The sequence below is a fragment of the Nilaparvata lugens genome, chromosome 3 (genome assembly GCF_014356525.2).
Source record: "Nilaparvata lugens isolate BPH chromosome 3, ASM1435652v1, whole genome shotgun sequence".
NCBI classification, from domain to species: domain Eukaryota; kingdom Metazoa; phylum Arthropoda; class Insecta; order Hemiptera; family Delphacidae; genus Nilaparvata; species Nilaparvata lugens.
Genome location: NC_052506.1, coordinates 88414121 through 88440114, shown reverse-complemented (window position 1 = coordinate 88440114; position 25994 = coordinate 88414121). Strand labels below are relative to the sequence as shown.

The following is a 25994-nucleotide window of genomic DNA, read 5'->3' as shown; positions in this document are numbered from 1 at the left end:
TCCGGGGAAATGGATGTTAATAAAAGAAAATAAAAATCGATAGATTGAGAATCTTCTAGTTCAAGATGGAAATGATAGAGTACCTACCTACAGGAGGAACAGTCCCTAAAGTTTCTTTGATGAACTAAGCTCATATGATAACAGCTATGTCCTTAAAAAAAAACAGTCAGAACCGATTAAATTATAATGGCATTCTGAAGACAGGCCATCAATCACTTAGCAAAAGAGGAACCTTGATCTCTGAGCAAATATAATACCATTCTAAGCATTACGGTATACCACAACTTTTATAGAGCTGAGGTCGTTATTTACAAAAAATGAACGATTGATTTTTAGTTTATATAAAACTTTAATGAAAAATCTATAGAGTATGAGTAATAATTATGGTACATATAATGAAAACAGATTATTTTATGATATCTAATTGTGGTAAAACAATTTTTAGTTTTCATTTTTGTATTATAGTGTGAGGGTAAGAGAAAATAACATTTTATCAAGGATATTTCCACCAGTTGATTCAAGACTATCACGAATCACTATCACAAATTTATAAAAAAATATTTTCTGTTCATAGATTATTACTTTTCCAATTTGAATATTGCTGAATTATACTTTAATATCAATGTAATTTAATACAGCATTAAATAATATCGAATAAAGTCAGTTGAAGATGTAAAACTTCACACTGAGTTTCCCACAAATAAACTTTCTTTAATTGGTTAGGGTACCAGCCTATCTAGTTCATTGAACAGGAGAAGGTTAGCTTTCGAGTACAGAAATGATTGACATTATTCAATCAAATAGAATGAAATTCTATGTGACTTTTCATTGTAACACATTTTGGTACTGTAACATATTTTGATACAAAAAATCTGAATTTGAATTAAATTGTATGATGTACTTGTAGAGGAGACAGAATGGGGCTACCTATTGTCTCCATAAATGAATAATAGATGTCCAGTATGTCATATAAATTCATCCAATTTACTAAAATAGTTCTATTTTGAAGATAGTTTAGCTTTTTTTAAACTAGAATCATTAACCATAATACTGCAATTTCATTCTCTTTCTGAATGGGACATAAAATGACTAGTGAGGGAAAATGTTACGTAGAAGTAATAAAGAAATTGTCCTCTGGTCAATTGACCAGTGCAAATTCCAATTTATGAATGATGCGGAGATTGGAATTTACATGTTTTTTCTCAAAAGATCCTCATGCTTCATTCGCCAATAGAAACATGATAATAATGATCTCCTATAAATTTTTAAAAAATCATGTGGCACTATGAAGAATAGTTTCTTCAACTTTTTAGCCCCTTTCTAGGGTGGTTACTTTGTACATGAATATGCTTTATGTGGTAGAGTGAATGGAATTTTACTATACTTCCTGTGAGTTAGTCAGCGGTAGAGGCATCATCCAAGTCTTGTAGTGATGATCCATACTGCGTGGCGAATTGCAGCGTCAGCTTATCCAGCTCACCAAAGAAGAGAGTGTCGTTGATGATCTTCTCCGCAACCAACCGCTGATGTTTGGTCATGATCCTCAGCTTGCTGGCCACATTTTTGCCGAACTTCTCACAGGCATCGACTTCGGCGGCAGGTTGTTCAGTGCATGGCTTCTTGTTGTTCTGCGGTGACGGCGAACCATCGTCGTTCAATAATAAACGTCTTTTCAGACCACTCAGTCCGCCACGTGTTTTCTGAAACAACAAAACATAATTTGATCATCAAGTCCTGAATGAAAAAAAATGATATTTCAAAGATGGAACACTTAAAAATTTTGAAGTCACGGGAAAGTAGTATTCCACATTTGAGTAGGATTTCCGGTTTTACATCCTTCAATTATTTTTTCATAATGTGCCCTGCATTGTATGGCCTCTGCAGGGATTATTTCAGCTCGCTTATTTTTAATGGAAGAATATGTGCATAGCCACCTCTAATAAAAGGCCCTGGCCTACGATATTGCAACATCGCAGTGTAGGCCTAGAATCGAATACATGATTGGTGAAAAAGATCAGCTGGTATTTTTTTTATCTTTTTCACCAATCATGTATTCGATTCTGGGCCTACACTGCGACTTTGCAATATTGTAGGCCACGACCTTGTATTAGAGGTGGCTATGATATGTGTCAACCATGTCTATAATCAATTTGATTACGAATAATTTGAAAAATTTGATTAAAAATTAATAATTTGAAAATGAACGTTATTTGTTTGGGATCTTTATTCCCAACTATGTTTGAAATTGAATCTTACCAGAGTACATAAAAGCATTGCCATAAATTAATACCGCATTATAATTAAATTCAATTATTGTTCAAACACACAATAAAAATAAAAAATCTGGTGTGGCGCACTTATACAACTTTCCTTGCCGTTATGAGAATTGATCACCTGATGCTAGTGTTCACGCGCATCTCAAGTCTACTTATAAACAACGATCTGAGCCAGCTGGTGACAGGACAATAACGCTGGAGACATACGAGGTCTGCTATCTCTTCATAGTGAATCATTTAATAGAATCAACAGTTGCCAACAGTTTGCAATTGGATTATCACATTAATTGTAGAGATTTTCAAGCTCAATCTTTTCCACTTGAGATTTTTTGTTTGAATTGTATCAGAAGCCTGATAATTGGGAATCCAAAATCAAACTTTGCATAGATGGAGCGAAGCTCCTGAAATTTTTACAGATATGGGACTATGGGACAGATGTGGCAGTTGATAGAGCTTATTAATGACTATTCTAGGTATGAATTTGATCAAAATCGTTGGAGCCTTTTTCGAGAAAATCGCGAAAAATCCTGTTTTTGACAACATTTTCGTTATTTTAGCCGCCATTTTGAATTGCATTTGCAAAAATACAGTAAATGACGAATACAAAATTACAAGCTTCATCGTGGGGTGTGCTGAATAGAATTAAATGAGTAAAATTATCCATCCAACTATGGTTTCCCATCTAATGTCGCTTCCACATTCTTGCCAAGTGCATACAAATGAAAACGAGCGCGAGAGTGTGGATGACTACTACGTCACCGCTCGCCTTCACTTTGACCATACAGCGAACTGCTTGGCAAGCAACTTGGCGAGAGAGTGGCGCTGGCATAATAGGAAGGTAGTTACTTACAAAAATAAGAGGTTAAGAATGGAAGGGGAGAAGAAAATAAGTAGAAAAGTATGTGGGCAGTCTGCTCTACATGCTATTTTACAACTTACAAAAGCCATTATTTCCAGCAAATAAAATTATTCAACAGGCTGCTGCTAGAAATTAGAGCGCTTCCAGTTGGTCGTTTCAAGATGCTAGTTAGCAAGTGGATTACATCTAAGTCCTTCTATACGGTGCAAGAGTTTTATGAATGTGATATTGTTATCAATGTCTAGCAGAGTAGAGTTTGTATGTATCTGGTTCATAAAATAAGCTATATTGTGATAATGTTACACTTATGGTACAATGTTGAGTGTTTTAGTCAGTTTTGTCTGTTGCTTTTTTGTATGACTGTATTCGGTTGGTTCAGTTATTGGTTGTATTGTCACTTTTCAACTTTTATTGTATTGTTATTTCCGCCAGTGTTATGATTTTGTTACTATTATTGTATTGTTTGTATTGTGACTTTTGCCTATTACTGCATTGTATATGTTTATTGGCAATAAAAGATATAAATCTTAACTGATTGAGGCTCTGATGAATGAAAATTGATTCTTTCAAAGTTGATTGTATAGTTTGTTAGTTGAATGACATTGGATTAAATTTTACTGACTAGAAATTATCCTATTTGTGGGCGTGACAAACGATATACTGGAACTTAACAAAAGGTTTTCAGCAAAGAATTAATTTCTTGCAGTAAACCAGTAGAAATGAGCAAAAATATTATTTATTAATGAAAAGTTATTTGCCGATGATTCATGTTTAAATTTCCACCCATTCACAGAAGACAACGCACGAATTTCTTGTCAAATCAGCCATGAATCTGTATTTCTGGATTGGAAACAGTTTGGTCTGTCAAAGCCTGATGTTTCCAAACCAGTATGTATGCACATAGAAGATAAGAGTAAAAGTATCCTCCTTTCAACGTTATTTGATTTTTCATAAAATGTTTCGACCATTAATGTAATTTTTGTCATACTTGCTCAATTGCAGCTGTTGCAACTGCAACTGTAGCTGCATGCATTAAATCAAGCCGGTAAACAGCTGTTTGCAGAACAAGAAAACATGTGATTTTCATTACAGCATACTATACTGTAAAGAGATCATAATATTATATTATGTTCTCTTTACAGTCGAGTATGTTGGGACTCTACTGAGTCCTAATAACATCTGAGTAATTAATATACTAACTCAAATAATTTAAGAACTCATTTAAGGAGTATCAAGTTATAAGAACTCATCTGAAATCTTACAATTTAGGCCTTTATTATTTTATTTGAGCTCGAAGGGTCTGTCTGTTATTAACTAGGCGCTACGGGCTAGGTAATGTTTATAGAATGCAGTAGCTCGAGCAGCAGCAGGTAATGGTTTCTGTTTCTCAGCAATATTATTCTTTCTCAGATAAGTATGAAAAAATATTGTACGTAACTTGTACGGTAACGTATTTACCGCATTCGTATGATAATTCTGCCCTCAACTACGTTTCGGGCTGAAACAATCATACTTAAGCGGTAAATTATCGTTACCGGACTTGTTGCGTAAAGTAATATTTCAAGTGAGAAAACATCATGAAATTAATAGCCGAAACATGTAAAAAGCATCCACATAGTATTCACTTTCTTGGTAAGGGCTACTCGTATCTACATAACAATTAAAAATCAAAGTACCCTGTTTTCAACTTAATTTTATTGCTCACAACATGTTCCGACTATTAATGTGATTTAAAGTGAGATTAAGAATTTTTCGAGTATTAAAGTGAGATTACATTATGATATTCATAGTCGAAACATGTTATGAGCAATAAAATAACGTTGAAAACCGGGTACATTGATGTTATATTTGTAGAAAAGAGTAGTCTTTACCAATGAAGTGAATACTGTATTATGGTATGCTTTCAAGTTAATAAAAGACTATTCTAAATTAACTAAATGAATTTACCACCTGGAAAATATTCTTTCAACGAAATTTCTATATTACTTAAGTTCTAATATTGCAGAACAGTGTAATGAATATAAAATGAATTCATGAAATCATAAATTTCTTTAGTGAATAACCATATAAACTTACCGTACGACCTGTTGCAGTCACTTCATTCTTATTCTCCTTCTTAGTCGTCACAATTTCTTGATCACTATTATCAGGACAATAATCATCATCATTATCATTATCATTGCAGCCGTCGTCTTCATCATCGCTGCCGGTCTCGGCCACTGGCTGCAGATGCATTGTGCACTTAGAGGACACGTCCGACAGAAACTGCGATACTGAGATGACGCTCGATTTCAGTTTCAACACAGACGTCCGGATTTTCGAGTCAAGCAGCAGCCACTTTATCCTCCGATATTGCCGCACCATTGGGTCTGTGTTCAGCTGCATGAAATCACTCACAGACTGTCGCGCGATACTCACCAGATTCCCTGAAAGACAAACAACATTGAATTCGGTTATAAATAACTCCAATCAACTCTGAAAAATGAGCAAGTTGAAGTTCAAACTCATTAATTTATCGTGTCATTGTCGAAAGGCTTCAAACACAATTTTTGAGTCAAGGTTCTTGTGTCTTTTTTATTCATTTATACCTGTCATTAATAATTATAAAATAACATCAGTTACACAAACGTAATGCAAACAATATGCATTAATAATTTATAACTATGCAAAATTCAACATTCCTATCATTGACATTCGTATTATATTTCTGTAACAGCAAAAATAACAACAAAGAAAGAAGAAAATACAAAGCTCTCAAACACTTAGGCTAGGCGCACACCAGTTAGTCAAGACAAGACAAGACATGATCAGACTCGTTTAGTCACAATACTTCACTTAGCTGCTCATGAAGACATGTCTAATTGCAATGACTAATCAGTGTGAGTTGCGTCATAAGCAACTATGTCAAGTATTGTGTCTGATCATGTGTCTTGTCTTACTGGTATGCGGCTAGCCTGATACAGTCAACAATTCTCAAAAGAAAAAGTAGCTCTATCTTACTATAGCTTGCCAACTATATGGATATTGATTTCTGTTTCAATCATCTGTGCTGAATAGTGAGTTGTGTTTTTTCTGGCTCTAAATTTTGTTAAATTACTCAAAAAAGTTTCAATTAGGCCTAATGGTGATTTGAGTGTGATATTTTTGTTTTTTATTCTGTTTTCAACCGTCAAAATTTAAAAATCTTTGTTTTCGTTGTTTTTGAGTGAAAATGAACTAAATTTTAGTAAAGTAAAATCATAACCCTATTTTGGACTTTTAAAATGTTATTTAAATTTTGGAGAGAAATAGTACAAGGAGTATCCTTAGTTTTTCTCTCCCAATCAGTGTTTCTTTGTAAAAAATATAAATAAATAAATAAAATATTCATTAATAAGCCAGTCCTTGGTCCTCTTTTTGAATAGGCCAAGTGACTGCGCTTCTTTCAACTGGGTTGGCAATGAATTGTAAACCTTCCTACTCATGTGCTCAGTAATCAGCTTATAAAATCGTGTTCGGTGATGCTCAACTCTTACAACATTACTCGAACTAGTGAAGTGATTGTGAATGTGGGAGCCTGTGGTCCAACTGTCATGTGACTTGTAAGCAAAGATAGCCAAGTGATAAATATAGAGTAGGAACTGTCATGATTCTTGATATTTTAAAGATAGATCGACAAGAAAATCTAGCTTTCTAAACATGATTCTTCGATGTTGTTTGTGAGAGAGTAGTTATCCTGACAGATTAGATGAGCACTGTGCTCTTGGTTATCCCTCTGAAAGGTTGACTGCGTGAGACGCGCTCTGCTGACAGAATTAAAAGCTTAACAATAATTTCTCGGTGGTTCGAGAACAGATATTCATCTGTTATGATCCCCTCCCCATTACCAGACAGCAAGTAAGCGGTTTTGTATTAACCTAGCATTAATTTTAATGAGAATGTAAAAGATACTCAAAGTAATTATAATACAGTTTCAATCTTCACAGTAGATGTAACAAGAATACAACATCTAACATATCTTGTAATATTATACCATAGAGAAACAATAACATAAGTAGATATCCCATGGTATAGGGCGATAATGTCGCAACTTTTACTGTTATCTCAAACCGATAGTTCATGTAATTCTTTCGCGTGAAGTTGTGTGACACTGGTAGTCTCTCATATTGCTCCGTTCATACACTCTCACCCCAACAAAACAGTAAAATTCGACAATAATCAACAGTAATCGGTTTGAGATAACAGTAAAAGTTGCGACATAAACGCCCTATACCATGGGATATCTACTTATGCTATTGTTTCTCTATGATTATACATACTAATTAAAAGAGAAAGTACACCTTGTGGATGAAAAACATTAATCAAACCTGCACTTTTATAATATGAAAATACTTCAAAAGCTGTTCTTTCTCCTTCAGTAATATATAGCTTGATATCAAATACATGGAAACACAACTTCCGGAATATCTCCTAATAGAATGGAAGGTTTCATCAATGTTTTTAATGTATCAAGTTTATATTTCTCTCTATTAATATGGCTATATTGATCCTATAGGCTTATGAACCAAATTACGATAAACCAAAATATGAGTTGACAATGTTAAGTCACATTCCCACTACACTGATGTCACGGTCCTCAGTTCATTGTTCATTTCAAACCGAAACTTGTTCGGATAAAAGGAAGTGAAAGCATGAATTATACACCGAAAATATTATTACACCAAAAATATTTCCACGATTGAAAGAAATATTTGAATTTATTTATTTAAAGTTAGCACATTAATTTTGATAATTAATGTTAAGCACATAATTTATTCAATTAATCCAGGCAGGGTGCCATAGCCTGCTTTAGAATACGTGGAAGAACGGCTTCCGAAATATCTCCAAATAGAATTTAAGGTTTCATTAATGATTTTCATGTATCAAGTGTATTTTTCTCTCAATATAGCTAGTATAGTATACGCTCATTATAGCGTATATACAAGGTGCGGCAGGAACGATTAAGCAGTTTGTTTCCATTGTCACATCAGCTGTGATAAAGTTACAAATTTCCACATGGTCTGTTTTTGTTTCTTAGTTAACCCCATTTCAGTAGCCAACATGATTTGGACCGGTGCTCATCGTGGTTTTGCCGTTCGCGCTTATTATGAGAACAATAAATCTGTGATCGCTACACAACGAGCTTTTCGACGACAGTTCAACATTCCACGCAACAACGCCGTTCCGAATGCAAACACAATTCGGTCATGGATTCGGCAGATGGAGGAAACTGGTAGTACAGTGAATTCCCAACGTTATGTTTGCAACTTTCTGCAACCCAAATTAGAAGAGATGGTTGAAGAACACGGGCTGGCGGATTTGTGGTTCCAACAAGATGGAGCTACTGCTCACACAGCTCGAATTTCACTAGACGTTTTGAGAGAGATGTTTCCGGGACGCCTAGTCTCTTTGAGAGGTGATGTTGGGTGGCCTGCGCGGTCACCAGATCTGAGCATTTGCGACTTTTTTCTTTGGGGATATCTGAAGGAAAGGGTTTTCAAAGGCCGCCCTCACACTCTAGCAATGTTGAAACAGCGGATTATTGACGAAGTGAATGCCATTCCCCGCGATATGTGTGCAAGAGCTGCTGAAAACTTCAGAGATCGCCTTCAACAATGTATTGATGCTAACGGTCGCCATCTTCAGGACATAATTTTCAAAAACTAAGTAATATAAAATGGTATATTGAACCGCTTCAGAAAATAAAAACATGTTTCCATTATATATCCTGAGTCACTTTTTATTACTCCTAAAAAATGCTTAATCGTAGCTGCCGCACCCTGTATAATACGAGTATTGTCCCTGTCGGATTATGTGTTGGCACATAAATTAATGCTGGCACATTGTTTCAAGTTTAGCTTCAACTTTCAGGATCAAGAACGATCGATCGACTCGTAACGAAGTTGAGAGTGAGAGCAGGTAACAAGTCCAACTGAGCCACTCAGCGTTAAGTAGGCGAGGATGCAATTTTCACAGCGAAGATAAATGCGTGACTGCGTAATATCAAGTGATTGTTGCACTTACTTTGGAAAGTCCAAATGTTGGGACTAGACTGTTTGCCAAGAGGAAGGAGAAGTCGCCTATGCAATTGCTCATGGCAGTCTCCGGTCCTCTCCTGTTGTCCGTGCACCGAAAACTGATCGACGCCCACTTCACCAATCCAGTGCGTCCTCACATACCTACAGTTCAATTAAAAATAATTTGCTAGTTACACACTGCAATTGAAATATAAAATATACAGAGAATAGCATGGACATTAGCAATAGAATATCAAGTTAATACGCCCACAGCATGATATCGGATGGACACTTTGAACTGACGGTCCCGACTGAAGTATGATAGTCTGAGGCCCAAAAAGAGCATGGTATCGGATGGGCACGTTGAACTGTCGGTCCAGGCTGAAGCATGACATTCGTAAGGCCCAAAAATGATATATATTCAGGCGAGGTGGGGACTGCCCACCAACAAGAGCCATACGAATTCACTTCACGATATATATACAACACATTATACATCTCTCATTCGAATATTATGGTCAACAAATAGTTTTATTTCAGTCCTCATGAATTGTATGAGTGTATTTCATAGACATTCTATGAAGGTAACTGAAAACAGAAATAATGTGTCCTTGTGCTTCTCAACTTAATACAACTTGTGAATTTGTCGTTGCTCATAAAATGTTTTGTTTATTGGCAATAGAATTCTATTCATTTTATTTATTAATTCAACGGACATCCGAGAAACAGGAATAAAACTCTCGTCCCTAAAAATTATTATATGATTGATAATTATTAAACGAAAATCAAAAGTTAATAATTAGCATCTGATAATTATTATTATATAATAATAAGTATTCATTCTATGAATGATATGATCAAATTCAAATTCGTTCAAGAATGGCTGAAGAGACAAAAGAGACAAAATACCTGAAGAATTTTTTTATTTTGGCGTTTTCATTGGATGGAATTTTTTCGAGGTCTTGGGTATGAAAGAATTTCTCCACGCATTTTAATCCGTCTTCGACCTTCTCAGGTGGCAAATGGGCAAGTGCTACTGTCATATAAGCCACCTTATTGAAACCCATGTTGGCTTTGAATAATTGTAGCAACCCAAGTTTCTGCATCTTCTGCAATATACTCTGAAATAATGTAGAAGAACATAAGATATTGAACATAAGATTATTGAACATAACATATACTCTGAAATAATGTAGAAGAACATAAGATATTGAATTAACATGTCATATTTCATTGGTGTAATTTTTTATAGATTAAAATCAATCAACTCACCAAAAATTAAATTTTCAATATTGAAATAACATGAGGACTGATTTGTTATTCACTTGTTACAAGAGAGTGGCAATACAACTGGACTGAATGTTAAAACTTGGAGATTTACCATTAGCATTATGTAACCATATTAGTATTATGGAAGGAAATATATGAAGAAATCTGGTACGCTAACATCTTTTATTATGAGATAAATAAATCAGCATAAACAGTTTGATAAAAATAATGAAAAAGTAGGCTAAAACAATGCATACCTGTCCATAATGATAGAAACTTCCAATAAATTTGGTCAACGGAAATGATTTTGAAACAGCATCTTTCAATACAGGATTGAATGCATCACCAATGAAATGCTTCGGCGACAGATCAGGCAAATTCTCTTTCAAATGTGCGAAAATCTGGTCATACAAGGAACCGCTTCCCTTTGTCATTAGGCAAAAAACAACTGGAAACGCCTGCAAAACATTTAGAACAAACATTTCAAAATCGTAAAGCAATATTTCTGTTTCATGGACTTAACTATACAGGATATACTTAATGTACAGGAGCTTAGAAATGTATATTTTGCATAATTATGTACAGTCAATGTTGCAGTGGGGAATAATTGCGTGGGGGGGGGGGGGAAGAATGCTATAAAACTGTTCTTAAGCCTTTAAACGTTTCTCAAAATTCTATCTTGAGGGTCGCATTGCAGAGAGGTCCCAGATGTCACACTAAAGAATTATATGAGGACTTTGAAGTGTTCAACGTAAGGCAGCTATTTGTAAGGTCTGCCTTAATTTACATGCACTCTCACCATAACCAAATTTTTAACAATACAATAAGATCATAGATACCCCACCAGAGCATCACATAAAAACAATATACAGACTCCAAGATTAAATAAAACATAGTCAACAACTAATATTCACTACCTGTCACACATGATACTTAGAAACATACCGGACTATCTCAAAGCATTTAAAAATTACAGATCACGCTGCCAGTATAAGCGACTTGTTGTCACGCCAGTATAAGCGACATTATTAATAAATTATAAAAATAGGTATTATTACAAGCAGATTGTCTAATTTTCTTGCAATTGATCTATCTTTTCTTCCTTCTCAAATTTAAATTGATTTTTTTATATAATTAATCCTAAAAATATATTAAATATAATTTATTTTTATTTCATTTACCGTATGTATCTTATACTTATAGCCCAATATTTTTTATTGTAACACAGCTAATCTTAAGAACTGCTCCCACACACGGACGTAATATTCTATGTGGGTTCTAATATTCATTTTATAATTGTAATTGTGTTGTTAAAATTGTATGATACGTGAATAAAATAAAATTGAAAATTGTTGGAAAGTGGTTGATTATAAGTGACCAAGAGGAGTCTGAACGCATGCTTCTCTCTGTATATAGGTAGAGAATGTGAAACTTGGTAATCTTGTCTGTGGTCCTTCGGAATCCAAGTCCCATAGTGTTTTTTTGTAGTCAGTGTTGTTTACTGTTATAATATTAAATGTTTTTGATTAGAATCGTCCATCGTCATCACCATCATTCATTTTAGGTTTTGAAAAATTCTTTATAACTTAGTATTTAATTGCATTGCTATAGTGTATCTATCTTTTTAGTTTTACTAATTTTTTAGTCATATTAATATTATAACTGGCTGTTTCTGCAGTCAATTATTTGTTTTCTTTCTATAATATCAACATTTATTCATATCATAGTTTTTAATCTGTATTTTTCTCAAATTTAGTTCAATATAATATTAATTTTCGTAACTTAGTTCATAACTTACATATCCATAACTTTTCACACTTTTCATAACTTTTAAATTCAGCGAATTACGCCATGCCCTCACAAACACAGGCTTAAGCCTACATGTGAGACTCTCACAACATAAGGGGATATATAAATGTATTGTAACTGTACTGTATTATTTGTAAATTGTGAGAATAAATTGATTTGATTTCAAAGAGCACTAAATACAGTTCACCGCGAGCCTCAAGATCTACTACTACTACTCATTGACTCTACGGCCCTTGAAGAGCCTTGGCCTCCTCCACAAGCCTTTTCCATGCATCTCTGTCCTGTGCTCGCTGCCTCCACCTTCTCACGCCCAAGGATTGAAGGTCTGCCTCCACGTCGTCCAACCATCTCTTGCGTGGTCGGCCACGCTTTCTTTGTCCCCCTGGTTGCTGATACAGAGACATACGCGCTGTACGGGTTTCTGGCATACGTTCAACATGGCCCAACCAACGAATACGTGCTCTTCTAATTTCAGTAACAATGCTCGGTTGCCCATACAGATTATAGAGCTCATCATTTTTTCTGAGTCGCCACCTATCAGCCTCTAACACTGGCCCATAAATTCTTCTCAGGATTTTTCTCTCCCATCGATTCAACAGCATCTTATCACAACTTGTCAACACCCATGTTTCACAAGCATACATCACCACTGGTCGCAGAACTGTCCTATAAATTTCAATTTTACTGCTCCAGCTTAACAGCCTTGATCTAAGGATTGTCTGTAGGCTGAAGTATGCCCTATTTCCAGCTTTCAATCTCTCTTTGATTTCCATTTGATTTTCATTTTTGTTAGTGATCAGGGATCCAAGATAATTAAAACATTCTACTTTTTTAAAACGATGTCCTTCCAGTGCGAGCTCTTCAGGTATCCTTCTCTGGTCTCTAGCCATCCTCATGTACACAGTCTTACTTCCATTGACTGCCAAACCTGCTTTTTTTTACTCTTCCTCCAATTTTCTAAAACTTTCAATCAGATCCTCCTCCCTTCGGGCTAAGATGTCTACATCATCTGCGTATGCTAGCCACTGTGCCATTCTAGTAAGCAGTGTACCTCCAGCATTTAAACCTATATTTCTGACTGCTCTTTCCAAGACAAGGTTAAACAGAGTGCCTGACAGAGTATCTCCCTGTCTCAGACCCCTCTCAATGCCGAACTCTCGAGAACTTTGACCAGCGATACTAACTTTGCTTTTGGTTCCTGTCAATGTCATGCTCACAAGGTGCACCAACTTATGTGGAATCTCCAGTATGCAGAGTGTTTCTAGCATATACGTCCTGTCTACACTATCATATGCTTGCTTGTAGTCTATGAATAACTGGTGGACAGGAATATTGAATTCATAGCATTTCTGCAGTATTGTTCTGATAGTGAATATGTGAGCCTCAAGATCACAGTGGTCCTTTATGACAAGATGAGGCAGCATAGTGTAATTTCTTCGAATACGTGATATTCAGTTAAAGCAGTGTTGTAGCAGAGCGATAAGGGTCTATAGTGAGATTCATGTCATAACGTCAGCACATGATTAACATTGGTTTGCTATCCTTGTATTTCATTGGACAAAGCAAAAGCACTATCCTTTTCTAACTGTACACCGTTTGTACACTAGGCGGGAATAAGTATGAACGACCCTGATATTCAATCTCTGTTATTACAATTTATTAATGCATTATGAAAAAGATGTATCTATTGAAAAGACGCAAAAGTTAATATATAATATGATATATAGGGATAAGTTGAATCTTAGCTATCTTGAAGGTGGTGGAAAAAGAGATTATGTCGTTCTATTATCATTTCCACTGACTTGATAACAAAAATCTCACTATAGTTCAAGTGAGTAGCCAATGTGTCACAGCATATATTACTTAGTTCACAATGAATGACTTTGAAAGGAACACCTCTTAAAACACCTCATCTCATTCTGGAGCAATTTGAATGTAAATTTAACGTCTGCTGTGCTTGAAAGAGATATAACAAATTCCAGATCTCGGTATACTAAGGGCCGGTTTCCGAGCTCGGGATTTAGCTGAAAAGTTCTAGACTTTAACTGGCTTTAAACTCTGGAGTCAGAAAATTGGCTTTCCGAGTCAGAGCGTTAATGTAGTCAAGGATTCAAGCAGACCCTGGAGTTTAGAAATCACGTTGGACCCTGGAGTTTGCAATTTCGATTTCTGAGTGAAAGGTTTAACTCTAGTCCAGGACTTGAATTAGATTCTCACCTCTTTCCGAGACAAGGATTTATAAAAAATCGTTAAGTCCAGAACTTGAAACAGCGTGATTTTAAACCCTCAACTGAGGTAGGTTTTAAAATTAAGTTCTGGACTTAAACTGAGCAAACACATCTCATTATTGTTTTGGAGTAAATTAATAGCCAAATAGTCTAAATGTCTTGGAATACGTAAATTATTTATCTAAATTGATAATTTATAGTTTGCAAGTTAAAATAAGGTTCCACCATCAGAATTATGAGTAAAAAACTAACCTAATTCTACGACTGTGACATAACCTAAAATGAATGTTATTAATCAATCTTATATTCAACATATTAATAATACAACAATAATAAATTATTCCAGTTTTTCTCAAACCAAATATCAATAGCCTACTGAAATTTATATTCCAGAATCACTCGCAAGGATCAATGATCAAAACGAATAACGTTTTAAATTCGTTAAAATAAAACTTGAAAAATTATACAATTTTCAATTGTATAATCAAAACGATTTGTTTTTTTAGCATAACATAAAATGAAATGTTTATTCATTCATGTTTCAAAATGTTAGATTTTGCTTTGAATAGGCCTACAAATAAATCGAGACGTATTTTCAAAAAGTTTGGAGAGCATGCTCATTTGAATAAGTCCGCTTCAATTAGCTGTCTCCTATTGCCAAAATAACAACAATATAATATTGTGAATTTCCCTCATGTCTCCTGGACTCAAATAAGTCGAGAACTTAATAGACCCCGGAGTTTAGGAGATAAACCCGTGACTCAGAAAGTCGATTTAGACCCGAGCGCTTATTTTAGTCCTGGACTCTGTAAGTCCAGAGCTTATAGATCCCGAGCTCAGAAACCGGCCCTGAATGACTGTATCATAAATTTGAAAATTACAGCGATATTCCCAAGTGAGGATTCAATTAAGCTATATTTTGATTTGACTGAGCAATGACTTTATTTATTCTGAAGCAACGTCTATAAATACTGATACCATTTCATAATTCATTTGAGAATAGATTATAAGTACGGTTTTCAGTATAAAGATAGATGCATAGCTTGGTGAAAAATACAAAAACAATTGGACTTTTATCGTGTCAACCGATTTCCAAGTTTCTCTATGAATATAATTGAGCTCTAACGAAAGAAATGTATACTATGTAAAACTGTGAGTAGCAAAATGAATTTCAAATGAAAATGTTGAAATGAAGATGTTCTTTGATATTTTGCACAGAGGAAACCCCTGAAATGTAGCGCTGCCAGCAAAATTAACAAATGAAGCCATGTGATCTGACCAATTTCACAAACTAATTTCTTTGTAACGTGTAAAAATTGATGAAGTTGACTGTTAGTTTTTGGTTAGAATGGTACTTACGAATCCTTCATGAACGGCCATCAAACTCAACAGCCGTTCGAATTTAGGAGCCTTAGGTACACACGTGAACGAAGCATCAAGATATAGGTCAGTGGCTTCTGTGAACGGGGTCGACAACGGCTTAACCATGAAGATGACAGCAATATCTTCTCCGTCTTCTACCACTCCGCTCAGATAGGTTTGTTCATAGACATCGTTGAACCGTTCTGAATCGTCAAGTGCCAAGACAAAGGCGTCCACTGATTCAGGTTCCGGAGGGTTTCCTTCCTTATTTCTGGCCCTGAACATATTACTCTCTATCCCTTCCCATGAAAGGAAAGAAGCCACTTCTTCGTCACTGAAAAAAATAAATAAATTTGTTACATAAATTACAAATGATTAATCTTACTATAGTGAGGTCCACGTTGTAATGGCAGTGAAGAAAGATAGGAGAAAAACGTTGCCAAGTCTCTCCATTTTGCCACTGACTGTACACAGCTGTTACTCAATTCATCCCATTAAATTTAATCTAATAATAATTATCATTTCCTTGATAAAATAATCAATTTAATGTCAAATTGATCAAGAAAATATATTTTTCCTACAGATACCTTGAAAAGTGACCATTTCTGCACTGATTGCAGGCCGCAAAGAATCACTTTTCCGCACTAGTGCGCAAAGTATTACTTTGCGTACTCCAGATTTGCAGCATGACAACGCAAAATAGTTAGTAGGTTATATGGAGCACCAGTGCAGGAAAATCAAAATTAAGTTGGTAACACTGACTGTGGTATAGTGACGTCCACGTTATAATGGCAGTGGAGAACGGCGTTGCCGCCTTGCCATTATGTGCCTTGATTATAGTCATTTCAATGCTTACATAAGATAAACCCCCTTCAAGAGTCAGATAAATTTTCAATTGAATTACTAATCATTATAATTTAATTATTATTATTCAATTTTAAATAAATCAAGGGTTTTATTAATAATAAAATTGCACAGAAAAACATTTGATGGATTTCAGGGAATTTTACCCATAATTACCCACTTTTCATATTCAATGGTAACTGTAGGAAAAATTTAATGTGAAATACATGCGCAAAGTTCGTGCATGTTTCGCGCAAAGTTCGTGCAATTATTCCGCACTCGCCTACGGCTTGTGCGTAAACGTTTCTTTCGGTGCAGCAAACTGCCACTTTGCGCACTAGTTGCACAAATAACTATTTTCATAATTTGATTCAAAAATTTGCTTTCATGACAGATCAGATTTTTATTCAAACCTGAAATGGCGGCTAATTTAAAAAGCTGTGATACAACAATCTGAATTTCAAAGCAGCATAAATTGAGTTATTTGGTAGGTATTCTATTCCAATTTCTTTTAAAAATAATAGAAAAATAGAAATCCTATTTAAAAATGAGTAATTTCAATGGATTAATTCTGAAATAACTTTTCAATATTATTTATACCGGTACGAGTAGGTCTAACCAGTGGAATCTGGAGAGCTGGACGAAAATGATGTCACTGTGTTTCTGGGAGGTGCGAATGATATTGCCTGCAACGAAAGGAAGGAATTTCACGTATCTCTTCGACAGAAACTGCGAGACCTACAGAATCGACGAGCGGCAAACGTAATTGTTTTCTCGGTACCACACAGACACGATCTACCCAGCTGGTCTGCCGTTAATAAAGAAATTCAAAAGGCGAATAAAGAGAACTTTAATGTATGTAAATATTTTAAGAATGTGACATTTGTGAACATTACAAACATAGGTAGAAGGTTTCACACCTCTCATGGCCTTCACTTGAGCTCGTTAGGGAAAAAATATGTGTGTGGCAGAATTGTTGATGTAGTACATAAGCTTGCTTCTAAGCAGGGTAAAATGTGTGAATCGTGTCCGGTGCAATACCAGTTTGATTCTTTTTTAGAGGTGGACCCAACAACTACCAATCAAACCCTGATAGATTGATAGACCCAATGCTTAGTTTAGAACTTGATAAAAATAATGTAGCTGGATCTTTCAAAATGAATATTCAAGCTGGAGGTAGCGTTCTGTCTCATGGTGATGTTGGTGTACAGAAAAAAAGTAATAATACTCGAAATACTGCAGAATTTAAAGTGGGATATCTCAATATTCAGGGTATCAGAGGGAAACATGTAGTTTTGAACGAGTTTGCTAATGATAATATGTTTGATGATAATATGTTTGAATGAACACTGGTGCCAGGAAGACGAAATTCATTTCCATAAAAATTAGATGATTTCCAACTTCTGAATAGCTTCCACAGGAAACAACATATTCATGGTGGTGTGGCAATTTATATTAATAAAACATTGGTGGATAAATGTAGCAGATTAGATTTAGTTTCTTTTTGTAGTGAGCTCCACTTTGAGGCAGCAGCTGTCTATTTAAGAGAATTAAAAATTGTTGTAATAACTCTTTATCGATCACCCAACGGTGATCAACAAATATTTTTAGAAAAACTAGAAGATATGTTCCATTTTTTCCTAAATCCTAGATGGAAAAATCACAGTATAATTGTAGGTGGAGATACTAATGCGGCTTTTGATGTTACGAGAGACACACGCACTTCTAAAGAATTAAAAAATCTGTTAAGACAATTCAATTATAATTTTACAAACTGTAAGGCAACTAGAAAGGATGCCTGTCTTGACAATATATTTACAAATGTAGATAGGAATATAATTTGCTCGGATGTAACTTCTTTTGCTTTTTCGGATCATGACTCAGTTTGGTTGAAAATGAATAGAGCTAGCTCAATGTTACCAAGCAGTGAGTGTGGAGAGCCCAAGTTTGTCATCACAAGACCAATGACAAAAAATAAATTTCTCAATTTTAAAAATGCTCTCAAAAGTTATGACTGGAAAAGGTTGCTCAATAATAATAAACATTGCTCAGCTGATGTAGTCTTTGATAAATTTTTCAATGTTGTATTGAATCTATTCGAATCTAATATTCCTATGCATAAGTCCAAAGTCAATTCTCGTGTGCGTAATGTTAAAAATAATAATGCATGGTATACTACTCAACTTGCAGCTATGAAAAATGAATTAGAATTGCATTCCTATATGTATAGAATTTATGGAACAGATGAGTTGAAATCTAGGTTCTTGACATCCAGAAGAAATTATAAGTTCGCTGTAAATAATGCTAAGAAAGAGCATAACTTGTTAAATATTCAATCTTCAAACAATAAATGTAAGGCAGCATGGAATGTAATAAATTCTGTTGCCAACAGTAAACATAAGGAGTCCATAAGAATATCTCCAGATGAATTTAATAATTTCTGTATACAATCTGTTAGTGAAATATGTGATAGTATTATAAGGCCTAGTGAGACGGCAATAGAGCTTTTAACTCGGTATGGTAACAATCAAACTCGACAGGAAAATCTCATCTTCAAAGAGGTTAGCCAAGAAACAATTTTGAATATAGTTAAAAATTTGAAATCTTCAGACAGTTTGGATATCTATGGTCTCTCTAGTAATATGCTTAAAAATATTATTGATTGTTTAGCGTTTCCTCTTACTTATTGCATAAACAGGTGTTTGATTGAAGGTGTATTTCCAAGAGTACTAAAATTGTCGAGAGTAGTTCCTATCTATAAAAAGGGAGACAAAAATAGTGCATCTAGTTACCGTCCAATATCCCTCACTCCGATTTTATCGAAAGTCTTAGAATCTATTATCCATAGCCAAGTCTGTAATTACTTAAAAGAACATAATATACTCTCAGATGCACAGTTTGGATTCAGAAAGGGTAAATCAACTATCCATGCAATTGATGACATAATGAAGCAGGTGCTTAGGGCTTTTGAAGAGAGAAATTATGCTCAGGCTACCCTATGTGACCTCAGTCGAGCATTCGATTGCGTGGATCATGATGTGCTTCTGAGTAAGCTGGTTTATTATGGGATTATTGAAAGAAAGGTTGGGAACATTTTCGAGTCATTCCTTAGCGACCGCAGACAAATAGTATGCATTGGCAAAGAAAAATCTCAGACAAATGAAATAAAGCGTGGCGTGCCACAGGGGTCAGTTTTGGGGCCTTTATTGTTTATTTTAATGATAAATGATTTGCCACTCTGTGTGAATACCCATTCCATACTGTATGCGGACGATGCAACATTTTTCAATGTTTGCACAAACTTTAATGACCTTCAAGCTGTTGCTGAGAACACCTTATCACAAGTTTCAATTTGGTTCAGAGCTAATGGTTTTTTGCTAAACGAGAGTAAGACCCAAGAAAATCTTTTTAGTTTGAGAAAATCACCTGTGGAGAACAATTTGGATACTGGTAGTGTAAAATTTTTGGGTATTTTTGTTGATGGCAAATTGACATGGGAGCCACATATCAGATATGTCAGTGTTAAACTGTCCAGAGTTGTCTACTTATTGAGAAACTTGATGAACTACGTCCCCAAGTCATATGTGAGGTCTGCATATTTTGCGTTCTTCCAGAGTATTATTTCATATGGGCTTCTATTCTGGGGAAATAGCGCACACGTGCAGGATCTTCTATTAATTCAGAAAAAAGTTATCAGGATTATTACAAACTCTGACAGATTGGCTCACTGCAAACCATTATTTGTTGAAACAAGAATATTGACCATAATAAACCTTTACATATTTACTGTTCTCATATACACAAAAAACAACCTGTCTAAACATCATCTAAGAAGTAATATACACTCTCATAATACTAGGAGAAATAGACATATCGATGCACCTTTCTGTAGACTGGGTAAGTCACAGAATAGTTATGTTTTAATTGGAGTGAAAATGTTTAATAAATTGCCACATGATCTAATAGATGCACCATTCCAAGTGTTCAGGAATAAGGTATATAGTTGGTTGATTAAAAACCCATTTTATTCAGTAAATTAATTTATACACGTACTGTGACGAGATATTTCGGCAGGTAGGTATACCATCTTTGAAACCAAATAGTTCATCTTCAGTACCCGCAACACAGAACAGCAAGCTTAGATAAAGGGTCACATTATAGCGGACTAAGAGCTTGTAACTGTCTTCCTACTGAAATAAAATGTATTGAAAGCTCAGAAAGGTTTAAAAATGCAATAAAAGCTAAATTGATCGATGCATCTCCGTACAGTTTAGAGGAAAGCTTCAACTGTTGGCGCGTGTAGGCATTTTTTTGCAATCATATTTATAACTCCTTTGTATGTTCTAATTTCATTTTTTCCTCTTTATTATTACTTTTTCGAGTACTATACTCAATATTTTTGACGTGTCATATACTGCTAAGCTTTGTTTGATTCTGTAGTGTTATATGACGAAAATTAAACTAAGCTAAACTAAACTTCCTGGTTGACAACCTGTGACAAACAGCGGGCCTGATGAAAGATATCGTTGTCACAGTAAGTGAATAAATTCATCTATTGAAGAAATTGACTTCTAGTCGTTCTTTTTAATAACAAAAAAGTGATTTAATAATAAGCTGTTCGTGATGGAAAACAACATTGAAGAATATATGGAGATAAAGCCATGTATATACCGTAGACTACCAAACACACATCAAAGGTGTTTCTTGAGCAACACGCACTCAACCCACTCTGTAAAAACGTCATTAATTACATATCTCTAAGAATCTTGAGTGTAATAACTGAAAATTTAAAACAAATTCTTAGTAGATTGCTTGACCATTAATAATATGAAACCTGATATGGTAGTAAGTACAATTTCAAAACGTCATTAATTGCATATCTCAAAAGATTTTAAGAGGAGTTACTGAAAATTGAAAACAAATTCTTAGATTGTTCGACCATTAATAATATGAAACCTGGTTATGGTAGTAAGTACAATTTCAAATTCTAAAGGAATGTAATTGGACAGAAGTAAAAAAATTAATCAAGCTATAGTAGATGAGCTCACCTCTTCGCCATTTCTTCATTGAAGATTTGTCTGAGATTTGTATCTTCGTCTCGACACCTCTGCATGATTCTTTTCTTCAACTCGATCACTTCCAACAAACGTTTATTGGGCTGACAATTATGAGGTGCCTTATGGACGATGCACTTATCATTGTCGACACTGTTTGGGTTCAAAAGATCAGCCGTTCCTGGACAAGAAGAGTTGTGACAAAATAGCGCCCATTTAGCGTAGGATCGATTCTGCTTGACTCTGTAGAAGAAGCCGTTTCCATCTGAGTACAGTTGTCCCTCTCGTTGGCTCATGCCGCCTACCACTGGTTTCTTATCCATTTCTAGCCTCTCATGGGCGTGAAGGATCGCCTCCTTCCGTTTAAATTGACACCAGTTCTGAAAAATACATAAATTTGTTAACTAAGATGTTTCTGTACTATTCACATGCACTCAACTGTTTAACCACAATCGTATGTGTTGTTCTAGCTGATGAATAGATTCTCTAAATGCATACAAGGTCAAAAAATACATGATTAAAAAGGGTCCATACGTGAAAGCAATCTATAGTCCGACAGATATTACTTTTAACATGAAGGGGAAACCGATTTCTCCTTCCACAGTTTTAGCATGGACAGAGTTGTGGAGAGGAGTAAGCTTACTGCGCACAATTGGATGCTAACACAAAATGAATGCTGTTAGGTAGTGGGAGTGATTAGTGAAGGAAAGAGCATCGGGCCTCACTGTCTTCGAGAAAGAGTCGTGTAAAAAGTAACATTTTTCGGACTTTAGTTGTAGTTTTCTTCAGTTGTGTGATGTGTGACTATAATAGCGTTACTCTTGCATTCACTCTACCTATATATTATAGTCATCTATTGAAAACTCAATGTAACCTCTGTATATTATAACATACTTGAGGGTACTAACCAACGAAGTCTGTCCGGTCGGGTAGAAAAAGAATAGCATTGGTTATGAGAGTGTTTACTCATTGATAAAATGCACAGTACAATAAGTAACTTAGGGATTACGTTGAGGGTTATAATTTATCTCTAGAAACCGATTTCGAGGGTGAATGGAAACTATCTGAAACGGTAGGTCTGGTCACAATCTAGGTCTATAGACTATAGCTTCGTGGTGAATCGCAGCAGGCTGCAGTGGACCTACTCTTCTACGACAGGTTCAAACTATCCCACTCAGTAGAAGTCTGTATCCATGCTCTGGGACGGGTGAAAACTACAATATTCAACCAAATTACATGGATACTAATTTTTATTGGATTTAAAAATTCTAAGCAAAAAAAATATTGACTCCGGCTGGGATTGAACCGACAACCTTTTATTTCGTATTTTAGCATGCAGTAGATTTTCAAGTAAATCTGGTCACAATCTAGGTCTGTAGACTATAGCTTCGTGGTGAATCGCAGCAGGCTGCAGTGGACCTACTTACTCTTCTACGTCAGGTTCAAACTATCCCACTCAGTAGAAGTCTGTACCTATCCATGCTCTGGGACGGGTGAAAACTACAATATTCAACCAAATTACATGGATACTAATTTTTATTGGATTTAAAAATTCTAAGCAAAAAAAATATTGACTCCGGCTGGGATTGAACCGACAACCTGCAGCGATTCACCACGAAGCTATAGTCTATAGACCTAGATTGTGACCAATTTTCAAGTAAATCGGGACTTGGAAGGTGAGACTATGATCACATTAGATGCACATTTGCAAAAGTAAATGGGTGGCGTACGCGTGCAGACAGTTTAAACAAAATTTGGAAAGAGACATGGAAACACGTTGTGACTTGTATGTTGCTGCTCACACTCAACGCCAACAAGTGCAAGCTTGCTATAACCTATAGCTTGGTGGCTTACGTTGCTTGCATCTGCTAGTGGCGATCAGTGTGAGCAGCGACAAATAAGTCATATTCAGTTTTTATAGCTATTTCCAAATTTTGTTTCTATTTCAAAATAAAATTACTTGCGCAAATGTGCATCCAATGTTTATCATAGCCTAAGAAACGTTATGTTGAGAGTTCTCTACATAATTTATACTTACACTATACTTGACTTCTAAAAGTGCTAGACTAAAAAATAATAATTCTTATTATTAGAACTGTGCTCGCAGAATAGTAAGGTTATAGGTTAGAGTTGGCGGGCTGAAATGCTACATTAAATAACAAGATAGTGAGCACATAAAAGTTAGGTTAGGTTTTTCATTTAAAATTAGAAGTTTCTAAATTAAAGAATGCGCTAATTGTTGTTTCATCTACATGAAAACAAATTCCAGAGGAACAACAGATAAAGGCCATTCCACACAGCACGTGGCGTGCGTGGCTGGACGCACGCTAGCTACTTTTCAAAACATCGCTTCCCAGCTAATCAAATGAAGCAATTCACATAGCAGCCACGGCCACGCGGCAACGTTTGCTATACTAGCCACGCGTGGCTACCGTTCTCTCTCTGAGAGATCTTTTCAAACGTGTCCGGCCACGTTTTTGTCCGAGCATGCGCAGAATGTGTACTAGACGTATACTATCGTATAGAACGTATACTATCATTGTCAGCCTCAAGGTCGCGCATTAAATGATGGAATTCGCGATAGGTCTTCCTTTTTTTATTGATTGGATGTACCCACTGGTCCCGTGCTGTCACCGAATACAATAAAATCTGCTCATTATCATTACTACTGCTGCTGTTGGAGTCATCAAACCAAGGTAAGCCACAAGAAAATCCAGATTCACACCACGAGACCGTCGGAGTTGACATCTTCCTGCATACTGACGGGAAACGTGGCCGGTATAGCATCGCAACAGTCGTGGCGGTGTGAATTGGCATGTGGCTAGCGTGGCGTGCGTCCAGCCACGCACGCCACGTGCTGTGTGGAATGGCCTTAAGTTTGTTATCAATTTTTACCCCCTTTACTCTAATTGTTATCAAATTTTTGACCAAATTAATTTCTATGTTTCAAGTCAATCGGCCTTTGTCTGTTGTTTGTATCTGCAGTTATGGACCGATTTGGATAAATTTTGGTATACAATAAGTACTTTAGAACAAGGCGCAGAAACGTAGGCTATATATTTAAAATTTTTAAATTCATCCCCGTTTCAAGATGGCGGCCCTTTTTTCGGAAATTTTACCTTGAAATTCAATCTAGCTTTACTTTATCGGATCAGGTTCAAATTGGGCTCATTCTTCTCAGCGCTTCAAATCGGTATTATTTCATGTATCACATGTTCAAAATTTTTGGAATTAGAATTTTTTGTTCAAGTCCCAATCCAAGTTTTGGAATTTTTATCTTTTCAAACTCTTCATTAAAAATGAAAAACTCGACCAAAGCTTTGTCAATATAACAGGATTTAAGTTAACCTTTGAATATAACCTAACACTGGGATGTAGCCTACCATACTGAATAAGTTCTCTCTTATTAAACAAATTAGGCTCTTGGCATATTTTACACATATGTAAAATCAAATTGCATTTTTCTGAAGTATTTGCCTTATTGGCATTGACCGTCAGTGTGCTCAGTCAGTGAAGAAAATTGTTGCTCTGGGGTGTTGTACACACCAGTGTATGCAATTTTTCAAGTTCAGCATACTATTTACCTGTTAACCTGTTGTTGAATTTTTGTTGATTTGACTTCTCTCTAAAAATTTACTTCATTTTAGGTTGTTCAAATTGTGAGTTTTTGAATAGCACATAAAATAATAGACTTGTCTTTTCACTTCAATTTACTTGGCAACAAGGCGTCATTTGGTAGCGAAGCTGTGCAGATAAAAGACAAAGTATTATTCCTGTCTAAGTTTAATAACTTTAAAATGAAACTTTTTGCTCATCTCCAATTTTTAATGGAAAAACAATTAAATAAACTTAATTATAGCCTATAAGTTTTCTTGTTTTCAATGTAAAAAAGCTACATTACTCACCAATCACCGGAAGACGAACTAACGGTTGCAAATGCAAACGTTTTAGTTTAAAGATTCACTTACCAAAAATTATAATAAATTACTGAATTAAAACAGTATTAGAATGCAACCAAAACGGTTGAAAGCAACACGCTTCTGTAGTTGAAAATTTTCAAACTTTCAGATCAAAAAATGCAAAGATGGCACACCGTTATTGCAATTAATGCACCATTCGCTATGCAAGAGAAAGTGAATAAGCGTTGAGCGATCTAAGGAATGAACGTTGTTGCAATGGAGCGAATATCGAGAATGTCTCATGACGTCATTACAAACATCATGGCAGACACAAAATTTATTTAGACTACAAACTTAAAC

The 25994-nt window shown here is 35.4% G+C and overlaps 1 protein-coding gene across 2 annotated transcripts; it reads right to left on the bottom strand.

Moving 5' to 3' along the window:
- Positions 1 to 219: 219 nt before the first annotated feature.
- Positions 220 to 25889, bottom strand: LOC111043332. Of its 2 annotated transcripts, none has more exons than XM_022328248.2 (8): positions 25704 to 25889; positions 21730 to 22115; positions 15836 to 16172; positions 10697 to 10897; positions 10080 to 10291; positions 9178 to 9332; positions 5212 to 5561; positions 220 to 1700 (listed from the first exon to the last, which is right to left on the bottom strand). In XM_022328248.2, exons 2-8 carry the CDS (start codon positions 22056 to 22058, stop codon positions 1395 to 1397), a joined length of 1890 nt encoding a protein of 629 aa, XP_022183940.2. In that variant the 5' UTR covers positions 22059 to 22115; positions 25704 to 25889; the 3' UTR covers positions 220 to 1394. The 2 variants fall into 2 exon arrangements, with proteins under 2 accessions (XP_022183940.2, XP_022183939.2); XM_022328247.2 differs by having other exon boundaries at positions 25641 to 25884.
- Positions 25890 to 25994: the final 105 nt, after the last annotated feature.